At 42.7% G+C, this 14642-nt stretch overlaps 1 protein-coding gene and 1 long non-coding RNA gene across 8 annotated transcripts in view; one reads left to right on the top strand and one right to left on the bottom strand.

Moving 5' to 3' along the window:
* Positions 1-14642, top strand: part of GRIA3 (glutamate ionotropic receptor AMPA type subunit 3) — a 267210-nt gene that overhangs the window by 230408 nt on the left and 22160 nt on the right. For 4 of the 6 annotated variants that reach the window (XM_081792968.1, XM_081792967.1, XM_081792966.1 and 1 more), the window contains one exon: positions 11297-11544. In XM_081792968.1, coding sequence (XP_081649094.1) covers positions 11297-11544 — 248 coding nt within the window. Of the gene's footprint in view, positions 1-11296; positions 11545-12106; positions 12222-14642 lie in introns of all 6 variants that reach the window. The other 2 variants (XR_014136764.1, XM_081792969.1) reach the window with 1 other exon arrangement.
* Positions 1-14642, bottom strand: part of LOC145714004 (uncharacterized) — a 162304-nt gene that overhangs the window by 133153 nt on the left and 14509 nt on the right. The gene's annotated exons all lie outside the window — the stretch shown is intronic.

The following is a 14642-nucleotide window of genomic DNA, read 5'->3' as shown; positions in this document are numbered from 1 at the left end:
CTTTCTCTAGAGTGGCCTTTCATAAACAACAGTCTGGGTAGGCTGTTCCAGAGCTACAGCTCAGACCTGAATGGGGCAGGAGTTTCGCTTCCTCCTTCCCTGCCCCTCAGCTTAGGCTACAGCCAATCCCTCCAACTGGTGCCATCAGACATCGATATGGCCATCACTTCCGCCATCAGAGCAAACAAGAAGAATATTGTGAGACAGACAAAGTCGTTCTTGGTGCCCTTTTGCTGCCTTCTAGTCCCTTTTTGCCTTCTGCCTCACTTAAGCTGTAGACCTGCACCATCCAATATGGTACCCACTAACCCCATGTGACTAGTTCAATTTAAAGAAATTAAAACTAAAATAAAATGTAGAATTCAGTTGCTCAGTGGCACTAGCCAAATTTCAAGTGCTCAACAGGCATGTGTGGCTAGAAGCTACCATGTTGGACAGCACAGATACAGATCATTTCAGAAAGTTCTATTGGACCGTGCTTCTGACTGTTCCTTCAGTTTCTTGATAGTGAAAACCATATCTTCCACATCTCCATGCCCTATACTATTCTACCACAATGCCTGATACAACTGAACAGGGGGACGGCGGGGGGGGGGGGGGGGCGAATTTAACTAAGTTTCCCAACGAAGTAACTAAGTGCTTACTATGTTGTCAAGAGCTGTGCTAAATCCATTATAAGCAATCTCTCATTTCATCATTGCAAGACCACTGTGAGGTAGATCCTATCACCATCCTCATTTTTTTCAGATAAGGAAACTGAGGTAACGACAATATTCTTTCATGGCATACCTAGACCCAGGAGTTCATCTTTTTTCAAGTTTATATGAATAGAATAAATTTAAAAGAATTTTAATTCTTTAGTTCCTGTGTATGCCCAAGGGCATTTCAGTGAGTTTAAATGCTTTTTTTTAATTTTTTTAACGTTTTTTATTTATTTTTGAGACAGAGAGAGACAGAGCATGAATGGGGGAGGGGCAGAGAGAGAGGGAGACACAGAATCGGAAGCAGGCTCCAGGCTCTGAGCCATCAGCTCAGAGCCCGACGCGGGGCTCGAACTCACAGACTGTGAGATTGTGACCTGAGCCGAAGTCGGACGCTTAACCGACTGAGCCACCCAGGCGCCCCTCAGTGAGTTTAAATGCTTTACCCAAAGTCACTCAGCTAACAAGTACCAAAGTCAGGTCTTTATAACTTCAGGACCTACGTTCTTAACTTCTGCTCTATGCACCACCAAAAGAAAATACATAACTGCACATTTCACCACGGACAGGCCAGCCTCTCGCAGAACGCTGGTGACTGGGTAGCTTTTCCACGGGACTCATGTGGTCAAGGCAGAATAAAGACAGGTTGGGATCAAGGCCTGAGCATGAAGAATGGGGGGTGTAAAGAAGTATGTTGGCTTGTGTTTGTGTGTGGGTATCAAACTAGGTGGCTGACTACTTCTCTAAATGAAATAACAGCAAAGTAGTAGCCTTAACTACCGTTTTACACATGGAGACCATTGCCGTTGGCCCCCAGTGGTGAAGATTAGTGAAACCTAATCATTTTTTGAAGTCACCCCCACAAGCTGCACTTACCAGAAGGTTCTGTAACTCGAGCTTCCATGCCGCAGGTTTTGTGCCAGGACACGCAAACGCCAGAAAATCAATTTTCCTGCAGCTTTCACAGTCAGCGTGTTTGCCAGACAAAACCCCAGCCAGCCACTTTTTTTTTTTTTTTTAAATCAGCGTAGCGCCATTAGAAAGAATACTTACTGGAACACTCCTAACAGCAAGAAGGAAAAGACTTAAATCTAAACCCAACTGTTCAAACTTGAGAGCCACGGGAGATGGTGAAATGTGAATATATTGAAATTGAACATTTTGGTGGCCCCATTTGGACTTAATAAGGCATTCTCTGCTAAGCATCTAATGAATTAGCTTTGATCCTAGTCTCTGCCTCAGTAGCACTGACAGCACATAACTTGGCATCATCCTTCTTCCCGCCCACATGTGCCCATGCCCTCAGTGTGCCCCTGACTTATCACCCCGTGACATCCCAGCTTGCCTGCCATCCCCAAGACCTATCTTGATTCTCCTTCCCTCCCGTATTCCTCTGGCACAAATTCTTTCCAATAAACCAAATTATACAAAGGTGGTGGGTGTGAGTTTTGTTACCCTCCCATTTACCATGATAGCGTAATCTAATTTATTGAGAATTTACTACATGCCAGGCACTGTGCTGGGTGCTTTATAGGAGTGATCTCACTTCATATTCTATCTCCATTTCAGAGATAATTATTAGAGTGTTAGAGGAATTTAAGTAATTTGTCCAAGTCCAACAGAAGGCATGATCTATAATGGTAGGATTTAGGGCCTTGTGACAGGCTAGTGGAGTATTATATTGGTGCCTTTTACACCATAGCATACTTAACAGGCTTCAAAGTTGAACCAAAGAAGATGAAGGCTAGATAAAATCATGTCAAAATGACAGGTCAAAGATGTAAACCTCAGTGAAGTCACCGGCATTTTGCTCAATGTAGTCACCAGCAATTTCTTCCCTGGGAGGCAGTGTGGAGTAGTAGGAAAAAACGGGTTTGGGAACCCAACAGACCCCGATTTGAGGGCTAATTCTGCCACTTCGCACCTATGCAATTATCACCTTACCTCTCTAAGCTTTGAAGGATGGTAGGGGAGACTAATGATGACAGTGTAATCAAGAATATAGACTTCCGTGTCAAATGATCTGGGTTTAAATCACAGCTACTTCACTCATTTATTCATTCAGTTAATACTTACTGAGGGCATTCTATGTGACAGCCTTTGTTCTAAGCCCTCAAATGAAACAAAGTCCTTTTGGACTTTGTGGATGAGACAAAAAAAAAGATAAGCAAATATGTAAATAACGTGTATGTTTCAGTTGGCGTTAAGTGAAATGAAACAAGCAGGTAAGGAGACAACAGGTCGGGAACACTATTTTATCTCAGCTGATTGAGGAAGGCCTCTCTGTTGAGGTGACATTTGCTCAGACACCCAAAAGAAGTGGGGGGCAGGCCATGAAAACATGAGGTGGAGGGGGTGGGGAGAAATTCATTTCAGATGCAGCGGCATGAGCAAGGCTCTGACCGGGGAACATGCTTGGTCAGTTTGAGAATGAAGGCCCACGTGGCCGAAGCAAAGCGAGAGAGGGAAGGAAGGGTAAGAGATGAGGGCAGACAAGACAAACCAGAGCCCGTTGTGCTGGGCCTCCCAAGCCCTGGTAAGGACGTTGGATTTTATTCTGTGTGTGATAGGAAGCCATTCTGAGGGGTTTGAGCAGAAGAATGACATGATCCAATTTGTGCACAAAAGGACCATGCAGACTGCTAGGCGAGGGTAAAAGTTGCAGTACTTTTGACCTTGCAAGTACTTGACGTTGCAAGGACCACCTGTCCATATCCCAGTTTTGGAGAAACACAAAGACACAATATTTACTCGTGAAGGTGAAGGAGGGCCCAGGAGGTGCACAGGAGTCTAAAGTGCCCGGTTCAGGCAGACAGCAGACCGAAGCCACCTTTTCGAATTTGTACCAGCTAGCAGTGCCGCCTGAGCCTTTATTAAAAGTAGCAATTTTAGAGGGGGCTAAATAATTTGGAAGAAAAAGCAGATTATAGTTTTTAATGATGTTCTCTTAACTAAAGATACACAACCTACAGAAGAAATGGACCAAATTCTTAAGCAATAAATAAGCTACAATAATAGTAGATAGCGAAGGAAAAATGAAGGAGGGTAAGGCATTTTTATTTGAAACATGCCATTTCCCCTTCGTTAGTGTCCTGTTCGCAGGGACGGCTTTTTCCAGCCTCTGAACAGCACCTTTTACAATGCCAAGAAACTCACTCCCCTTTCTGGGACACCCATCCCCTATTCAAATAAAAAGGATCCCTTGCTCAAAGGTAACAGAAACCTTTGTAACATCAGTGACTGCCTCCATGAGGACCAAGACTCCTGATGCCAGAAAGGAGGGACAGAATGCATCTCTGAGCCAAAAAGACAGTGAAGTCGGGTGAGAGAGGTAGAGACTGAGAACCCAGCCTCTCTGTGGCATGTACAAAGCTAGTTTTATACATACAGTGGTGGAAATGGACAATAGAGGCATGATACCTGCAGTGGCCAAAAAATAAATGCATAAAGCCAGCCCATTCCCCTTTGGGGAATGCTGGAGTACAAAATACCTAAAACCAGCATACCTGGCTGGCTTGGCCAGTGGAGCGGGCAACTCTGGATCTCGTGGTTGTGAGTTCTTGCCCCATGTTGGGTGGAGAGATTACTTAAAAGTAAATCTTGCCTCCCAAAAAGGTACCTAAAACCATCGTCCCCTGACCTTTCCTTCATTCTATCCTCTCAAATTATTCACTTAGAACACACTGTACATGATTGGGGCATAGCGATGTCACAAACACCAAAACTTTTTTTGCAAAAGGTAATACTTTGTCTACATGCTGACAGCAAATGAATACCGCGAGTGAATTAGCTTCCAATTTATTGGTCTGTTGTGTTAATGTTAATTCTCGACTCTCAACATATCAAAAAAACGCCTGTTGAATCCTGTTGAAATGAAAAATTGTGTTCATGTCCACATCACGAGAAGAGAGTGTGTTATTGTCCTTTGTGCTGGTGCCGCTGTATCGAGCACGTTATCATCAGTTGTTGGGGCCCCATTTTAGGAGGGACTTTGAAAAATTAAAAAGCATCTAGAAGATGGAGCTTCCCAGAAAGAGGGGGGGGGGTGACGGGAATTCATGTCATAAGAGTAATAAATGAAGGCCCTCATAATGTTTAGTCGGCAAAAGAGACAATTAACAGGTGACACGGCAGTGGTAATCTTCAGCAGCCACACCATGTGGAAAAGGGCGTATTTGTTCGATGTACTGCAGAGTGCAGAATTAGGACCCATTGGTGGAACTGCAGTTGTGATATTCATTCATCCCACAGATACATAGTGAGGGTTTCATACATGCCAGGCATTATGCTAGTCACTGCGAATACAGAGACAGAGAGAGAGAGAGAGACAGAGAGAGAGAGAGAGACGTAATTCCTACTCCCAAGGAGCTCAGGTTGCACTGGAGATGACCATTAGAAAGCAGTACAACCAGTGCTCCGTTCAATGGAGAAACGGAAGCGGAAAGAAGAGACCGCCCAACTCAGGCAGAAGGCAGGATAGGACTGGAAGGGAGAGAGACGGTCATGAAGGATGTCAGCCCAACAAAAAGAATTTTCTATCAATTTGAACTGTCATAAGTTATGAGCCTCTTCTGGGCTCGGGAGTGCCTCACCACCAGAGACATTTGAGCAGAGAAGCCAGGCTGCATCGGGTGAGAAGCTGAACCAGATGGTTTTGAAGGTTTCTTCTATTTCTAAAAGAAAGGCTGTTACACTACTGATTCCAATTGGATGTTCTATTGATCAAGCGGGTGTTCTCATTTAACTCTTAGGGAAGCAGAAAGCTTCGTTCACCAGGTCTCCCCAGTAGCAGTGTTCTGGTTAATGGGGACTTTAATGTGGGAGCCTCAACTTAACTATCAAACGTAAGTTTTAAAGGAAAATCTGCCATCCTCCCCATATGTCTTCCTCAAAAACGTTTTTTAAATCCAAATCAAATGATGATTACTTTTATTGATGGCAGACCATGGGCATTCACCGGAATGTATCCAAAGACCCAAATATGTGGATAACACTTGAACATAGAATTCCCTCCATAAAATGAAGCAATGATTCTGTTAAATAGGGGATTAAAGTAATTTATCATGCTATTAAGTTCTGTCACTAAAACAAATGATGCTTTCTGTGCTAGAAAAATATGTAATGTTTTCGGCACTTCCCGTATGCCGGGCACTGTTCTAAGTGACATGTACGTATTAACTCATGTCATTTCTCTCAAGAAATCTTTGAAGTAGGCACTTTAAAAAAAATTATCCCATTTGATGGATGAGGAAATTGAGGCACGTGGGGGCTCGATAACTTCGACACGTAGCGAGTGAGATTCAAACCCAAGCGATGCGACTCCACACTCTCAAACATGGCACCAGACATTTACGTCGTGCGCCTGGTCTACGGAGGAACAGTCATGCGCCGCGATGAGGGGCAGCCAGCGTCACTGCAGAGAGAGGCAAAGTCTGAGTGGTGGGCTAAGTGCGGTCACTAATCACTCGTTTCTACGCATCAGCCTCACTGGGCCCAAGATCCAAATTTCCACTCAACAAAAGCAAATTTCTTTGTACAGTTGACCTTCATGACCTGTGACAAATACTTGGAACGGTGATTGTTGAATCCGTGAATGCTAGAGCTCTGCTTGATCTCCTGTTTTGGATTAATCTGTTCCTCCTCCATTCATGTATTTCTCCTTTTGGATTTCATATGCTAATTTCTAGCAGTGCTAAGAGAACTCCGCGTGGCCTCTCTGCATACCCGTTGTTTATTCGTTCTGAGGTACAAAATGGTGCTCTGTGGGATGAAATAAATGAATCGTGGCAGGTTTGAGAAAAATGAACTTGCTATTACACATCCTGCCCATAATTTTTTTAATTTCTCCCAGATGATTGAGCTAAGATTCAATTCCTTTTATTGCCTTCAGTATTTTAGCCAAAATAAGACAGACTGCAAAAAAAAAAAAAAATGCTAGTGATATTTTTTTTCTTCTTTTTGGTCTAAATGTTATACAGTCACTTAAATACCAGTTAGGAAGATAAACGTTTCAGCTCAATTTTTCTCACTTGTGAGCCATTGCTTTTTCCCCTTCTTAACCTCCTTCAGAATTCAGTCATCAACCAGGAGCCAGTCATTTCTGCCACTAACTTTTCATTTCCTGAATTCATTAATATCTGCTGCTTGTACACTGCACACATTCAAAGTGCCCACTTCAAGCACTGCCATTTATTCTCCTAGAAATGCATCATTACCTAAGGGAATAAACCCTTTTAACCTGTATCAGCAATCAAAGAGCTCAAGTAAATGATGAAGTAAATGAATCCAAATTATAGTGCATTCAGATCAGAATTCACAAACCCTTTGCCCTTGCCTTATAAATTTATCTTTGGACGTAATAGCCCATTTGCAAATAATGTAAGAGACAAATTGGTCTACCCCCTCCCCCTTTTGCTCAGGTTCAATTGGACTAAGATGAACACAAAGTACCTCTTTGCAAGTGCATGGAGATACACACCTACCACAGGGTTGTCTCCAATGCCAAAAAAAAATGGAATTGACCTAAAAGTCCTTCAATAGGAGATTGGGTAAAGTATGGTGTAGCCATAGCTGGAAATGCTCTGCAGCCATTACAAAAGAGATGTGTTTATTCTCATAAAAATATAAAGAGTTGCAAGGGAGTGAATGATAAAGACCAAATTCAGGGTAATGGTTACTTCTGGCCTGGAGGAAGGGTATACAGTTAGAGAGGGGAGTATAGGCAGACTTCAACTAACTTCACAATGTTCTACTGAGTTTTGTGGCAAGTAAGGAGGTGTCCTTACATTGTTTCATATCTTACAGTGCAGCTGAGTTATTTACTAGTTTATAAAATTCTTTGAGCCACTGACTAGGAAATTCCTACTGAGGTAAAATTAAGTCACTGAGAGTGTGTTTCATTATGATGTTTAGAAATTGTTTTATGCATCAGATGAGGATAACGTGCTCTGGAATGAGCATAAATGTCAACGGGTGAGATTTCAATCTTAGAAGACCTTGATTATTGGGGGAGAAAGTTATTGGTGTGGACAACAAAGGCAAGCTCAGTGGCAAAAAAAAGAACAAAACAAAGTGGATTATAAAGCATATATCCTGATTGGTTTAGCTGGGAGTTGGAGTCAACGATCTCTAGAGTAACTTCAGCTCTAGAATTCTACAGGGCTATAAAACCAGTGTTAGTAACCATTTTTCACCAACCTTCTGATGCCTTTGACCAACAATCTAGATGTCACCCTGATCCGGCTAAGCTTCAGTTATTAAGCAAATACATCTTAAATGCCTACTATGTACATTGTGCTGGCTGCCAAGAGGGCTACCAAAATGAATCAGGTGTGGACTCTGTCCTCAAGAACACCCAGTAATGTGAGTAGGACAGCCACATAGCCAACTCACCATAATGCGCTACAGTAAGCTCTGTAGCCAAGGTAGGAGCAAAAGTGCTTTAGGAACATCCAAGAAAGCATTTCTGTGGGAGCAGGAGTCAGGAAAGATTTCACAGAAGACGGTATTTGCTCTGGACCTCATAGGATGAATAGGGATAATTTATGCCTAAGCAAAAGCGTAACCAAAGGCGTAAGACGTGAAGGTGTGTGGCACATTTCAGTGAACAGTGAGTAGTCCAGTGTGACTAGATCGTAGGAGAGTGTAGTCCAGATCATAAGGACTCTTGAATATCATACATAAGAGTCTGAATTTTGTTCTGTAGGTTTTAGGGAACTATGAGAAGATTTTAAAGAATGGTCAGATTCACATTTTGGAAGGATCGCTGGAAGATAAACTGAAGAGAGAGATGAAGCCTGGAGAGTAATTGGGAGGCAATGTAGTCCAGACCAAAAAATGGTGGGAGCCCGCTCCAGGGCAATGGTAATGAGAATGGAAAGAAGACAAAAGAACAGAGAGGAGATATCTATGTCCGAATAAACAAGGCAAAATAAGAGGCCGAGGAAGGAGTAAAAACCAAGCTTGGATATTCGGTGGCTTCCTCATAGAACTTAGGAGAGCCAGGCTTTATAAGGAAGATAGTAAGTTTGGTCTGGAAATGTTTAATCTGAAAGTGTCTACAGGACCATCAGGTGGAGATGTCCATCAGCAAGGCTTGTTTGCTGTCTCCCCAATACATACCTTGGCTTCAACCTCTTGTCTCTACTTCCATTGTTCCCAACCTAGTCCAAGTCACCACCATCTCTCCCCTGGACTATTAGAATAGCCTCCTAACCACTCTGGCCCACCTTAGAGCATATTCTCCATACAGCAGTTAGAGTAATGCTTTAAATTTTTAAATCGGATCTTATCACATGCCTCCTCAAAATCCTTAAATAATTTCAGAAATTTTCAGAAATTTCAGAAATAAATAACAGAATAAATCCAAACTTTTTACCGTGTCTTACAGGGCCCTACAAGATCTGACCTCTGATTATCCTTCTGAACTCATTCCCTACCATTCTCCCTTTTGCTCATTTGGCTTCAGCCACATTGGCTTTTTTTTTTCCTGTTCTTCTTGCAAACCAACTAAGGAATCCAGATTTCCAATCCAAGTGAACAGTTTCGGTGACTCAGTAAGGTCCTCAGTGGGTGTCCGATCACCATAAACACAATGTTTAATTTGCATGGCGATAACTCTGAAAGTTCCAGCCCTCTGGAATTATTTAAGCAGGTCAACGCAGGCTTCAAGAATGTAGCCAGCCACTCTCAACAATAGCCAAATTATGGAAAGAGCCTAAATGTCCATCAACTGATGAATGGATAAAGAAATTGTGGTTTATATACACAATGGAATACTACGTGGCAATGAGAAAAAATGAAATATGGCCTTTTGTAGCAACATGGATGGAACTGGAGAGTGTGATGCTAAGTGAAATAAGCCATACAGAGAAAGACAGATACCATATGGTTTCACTCTTATGTGGATCCTGAGAAACATAACAGAAACCCATGGGGGAGGGGAAGGAAAAAAAAAAAAAAAAAGAGGTTAGAGTGGGAGAGAGCCAAAGCATTAGAGACTGTTAAAAACTGAGAACAAACTGAGGGTTGATGGGGGGTGGGAGGGAGGGCAGGGTGGGTGATGGGTATTGAGGAGGACACTTTTTGGGATGAGCACTGGGTGTTGTATGGAAACCAATTTGACAGTAAATTTCATATATTAAAAAATAAAAAAAAATAAAATAAAATAAAATATTCAAATCATTGCACAAAAAAAAAAAAAAAAAAAAAAAAAAAAAAAAAGAATGTAGCCAGCCAAAGTCCAGAGAAGAGCAACTAAATAATCAAAAAAGTTGAGGCAGGGGCCAGGAAACCCCATAAAAGGACACTTGAAATCCTGGCATGTCAGTAGTCTCTACCATGCTACCTCACCTCTGGTCAGATAGCACTTTAGAATTTTTCTGTTGGGTTTTCATTCCCAAGGACATAACTCCCAACTCAACTGGAAGTCATGGGGTCATTAAGACCATGCTTCCTTTATATTCTCCAGAACGCCTATCATAGATCTATAAGCGTTTAGCATGCGTTCTAAGGACCACCTGAATTGAGATGACATTTAGCGGCATTAAACTCAAAATCCAAAATGGTAAAGATGAGGGAAACTTGGCTTGGTTGAAAGAACTAACAGTTTGGCCTCAACCTGAGTTGAAAGAGGGACTATTCACTCTATCATACCCTTCCCACACCCAGGAGAGTGCTTTAGATACAGCAGGTGCTCCACAAATATTTGTTAAAAGGACGGATGAAAGGCTAAATACATTAACACAAACTCAGGCAGTGTTATGCTAGAAAATAATGCTCCAGTGACAAGAAGCAAACAGTTTATTTTTCATTCTGTCTTCGTCAGATATCTGGGGTACCATGTCTATTTCTAGACAATCTAATTGAAGAGAGGCATTGCTAACTAGAATCCTGTGGGGGATAGACCAAAATTGTGAGTGTTCCAGAAATAGTATTAGACACCAGTGGAGTTCAACCTGATGGAGAGATGAAGAGGGGGGTATAACAACAGCCTTGCAATATTTGGAGGGCCGTCATGCAGAAGAAGGAACAGAATTGCTTTACGTACTCTAGCAGATAGTGCTAACGGTTGGGAGTCCTAGCTCAGAATAAGAAAGTGCTTTCTTACAATAATTAATGTCCCATGCCGGAGTAGGCTAACTGAAATGGTTGTACGCTCCCTTCCGATGGCATTTTTTTTTTTTCCGGGCAGGTAAAGGGTAATCACATAGCAGAATATTGTAGGGGAGATTTCTGAATTGAGAAGAAGATTGAACTGAGGAAGTGTTTTTAGTGCAACTAGATTGCAACCCATTAGTGGAGCCATGAAATCAATTTGGTGGGTCCCGACTGGCGCTTCTTTCTTTTTTCTGGTGAATTAGAATACAGTGGAAAGTATCAGAGAGCATCGCAGGTCACAAAGATGCAAAGATAAGTGCGGTGTTGAGTAGCCTGTTTCGGAACCATGTTTACATATGTATGAATGTACCTACCGGGCCACAGCGTGACATGCTCTTCTTACCACGGGTTGCGATCGAAATTGTTTGAAACCCACTGCACCGAGACCTTTCCCAGTTTTCATATCTGGTGTCTAAGAATGCTTGTCTCTGTTGCAGAGGTCCAAAATTGCTGTCTATGAGAAAATGTGGTCTTACATGAAATCAGCAGAGCCATCTGTGTTTACCAAAACAACAGCAGACGGAGTGGCCCGGGTGCGGAAGTCCAAGGGAAAGTTCGCCTTCCTGCTGGAGTCAACCATGAATGAGTACATTGAGCAGAGAAAACCGTGTGATACCATGAAAGTTGGTGGAAATCTGGATTCCAAAGGCTATGGTGTGGCAACCCCTAAAGGCTCAGCATTAAGGTGGGTGGAATAATATAACAATATCCGTGTTGTTATAGTATTCCACCTACCCTGATGCATTTTGTTGTCATTTTCTTTCTTGTGGATTTTGAGGTAACTTTTAAAAGTTTAAAATCTACAATATTCCATGGAGTTAAATAAGACGGTAAATTATGGTTTCATCTATTTAATGCATCCATTTTTTTTTAATGTTCTCTCTCTGTGTTGTCCTCTCTGACTGTTTGTTGCTGTTTTAATTTTACAGTTCAACGGCTTTTTCAATTTAAATGGTAAAAGCCAAGTTATGGTGCCATATGTGACGAATGTTAATTGCATGGATGTGGTGTTCTTGTTACTTTTTTTCTCAAAGACAACTTCCCCATCCCGCACACTTCGGTTTTGAGCAAATGTTACCCTCCATGCCACCTTCCAATATTTAACCCTGTATTCGCTGTACAGACATTTTTCTAGCTCCACGTTCTGTGAAATTTAGCCAATTTGTCCTCTTGTGCTCCTTTTTATACGTTAACGATTTCCTACGCATTTGTGCATTTTCTTACAAGTTATGTTTTATCGTTTCAAGAAATGCTGTTAACCTGGCAGTATTAAAACTGAATGAGCAAGGCCTCTTGGACAAATTGAAAAACAAATGGTGGTACGACAAAGGAGAGTGCGGCAGCGGGGGCGGTGACTCCAAGGTCAGCCTCAATGTCACCACAACCGGGTACCCTTAGTGACGAGTAATCGGCAAGACTGTTATCTTATTACTGAGGAGAGAGCACAAGACGCACACAGAGAGTGGAATGACCAGGTTATTCCGCTGCCTGGCAGCTTTGGGAACCAGAAAGACTCCGGGGCACTGCCCGCATTTTTGATCTAACTTGGGTCCCTTCTTAAACTCCCAGACAGAGGCTCCCCCTCCACACCCCTCCCTTCCCCTCACACGCCAGACCGGTTGCCTTAAGAAGGCCACGGTGTGGGTCTCCACGGCCTAGGCTCTCAAGAGCCCAAGGCTTTTCCTTGAGACTGTCCCCGCCTGCCTCACATGAGCGGTGTGAGAAGTCAAATCTATCTACTGAAAAGTCGGGTTACGGCCTTTTTTTTCCCCCTAAGGCATGATGGTTGCTCACCGAGGTTGACTGGTTGATTAGAGTTGCCTTCTTCAGTCGTGTGTATGAGTGATGAGATGTTGTTCTTCGTATGCGGTGGCCTATTTAAGCTGGCCCCACTTAACTTGAAAAGCCAAAGAACGAGCTCGGTTTCAAGTTAAATGGGGTCTTTCTTCAGTAGGCCACCCCATATACAGACTCGGCAAAGATATTTTGTATCTTTAAACAAGCGCGTCGCCTAACCGTGATACTCCATGTGTGTGAATCCCTGATTTGGCTTCTCCTTAGCCGTGTTCTTGGTTCAGGTAGGTCTAATTGTTATCCAGGCTGCCATCATGAGAAAACCCATCTCACTTGGCATTCCTTTGGCTCCATAATGCTCTTCGGGACTAGAAAGAACGAATAACCCTCATCCAAGCAACGAGAAGTAGTTGCAAGCTCAGAAGCCATGACAGCAAGTAGTGGAAGGACACGTTGGGTAAGTACAGGAGAGGACCCGAGAACACAACCCTCCATGACCCAAAGGGCATGACAATTATATTGAAGCATGTAAGATCGACTCTTGTACAACCAAGATACCATGGGCATCTCTTAAGGTGAAGAACAGTGTTTCCCACACACAGGCCAACAGACAGGCAAGCCAAACCTTTTCTCCTTCGGAGACAATGGTTACACCTCTGCTCTCCTCTCTCTCTCTCCATTCCGCAGGATCCTGATGGAAAAGTTAGTTTGCCAGTCTGCAGGATAACATGGGTTTGGAAACACTGATACAGAGCACAGAGCACTTTCAAAGTGATAAATTCAAATACAACTTTCTTCAACACATAATCTTACCAGGCATTGGTGAGGTCTTTTACTGTAAAACCTTGATTAACCAGAACTCACCTAACCACTACCCCAGCTAACTGAATTACCCCTCCTCAGTACTCCACACTGATGAGAAAGCAGCAATAGTACCAAAACAGAAGACTGCAACGAATTGATCTTTTGTTGTTGTTGTTGTTAATCATTTGCCACGAGATGACCTGTGGTTAGGTCACGTTCAGCTTTGTCTCCCATATCTTCTATCTGGATTGACCCTCAAACATTAGAGGCTGCTTCCCGGAGGCGAGAAAGTGGATACAAGCATTTTGAGGAAAAAAAAAAAATGTCATTAGCCAAGAATGAAACAAAATGAGTACTCTTATCGAAAATTCCATTCATCCCTTATGGATTCCAATTAATCAAGGTTTTACCGTGTGTCAGAAAGCAGTAACTTCCTTTCCCACCAGTGTGAACTGATGACAATCACAGTTTAGCCAAGCTTTGGGCTCCTTTGAGGTTTACAATGGCTAACCTGACACCTAGAGTATTTAGCACCTTCTTCTTGGTCTTTTTCTCATGTTGTTAGCAGGCCACGGAGAACCTAATTAGATCATGCAGGATGAAACCCGAGCTGGATTGGATACACTGCTCTCGAGAATTCACTCAGCATGGTTACGAAGGAGCCATGGACTGTGTCAAGATCCACATGATGCCAAGTGCCCAGAAGTTTTCAAATAACCAGATGTGTGATGTTACACAAACCAAAAAAATCTGCATGTATTTGGCCGAATGTTTACTTTCCACCCAGATGTTTTGGTATATCATGAAGACCCCTAGCACTTTAGACCAGCTATTTGCTAATTACAACGAGCAATCAAGCTTTTCTCTTTCCTCAGCTGATGCTGCTGCAAAGTTATCAAGTAACTTTATTGCCAGCCCACGATTTCCAGATTATCTGATTTTTGATATGCAAATAGAGAAAGATCTCAGTAGAGCCTAAATGTTTCCAACTTCTTTGGCGTTAGTGCTACCTGCCAGGCATCTCTCAAATCGCTTGTTTTGGTCATCCCTCCGGCCAGCCTTTTGAAATAAGTCAACCCTTTTCTCAGCTCTGGATAATAGTAAGATGAGTGCTGCCTATGCAACGATTGCTTATTCTGTTTCCGGATTACAAGGAGCTTGCCTTTATCTTCTTCCTCCTTGCTA

The sequence above is a fragment of the Panthera onca genome, chromosome X, assembly GCF_046562875.1.
Source record: "Panthera onca isolate mPanOnc1 chromosome X, mPanOnc1 haplotype 2, whole genome shotgun sequence".
NCBI classification, from domain to species: domain Eukaryota; kingdom Metazoa; phylum Chordata; class Mammalia; order Carnivora; family Felidae; genus Panthera; species Panthera onca.
This window is presented reverse-complemented; position numbering and strand designations above follow the sequence as displayed.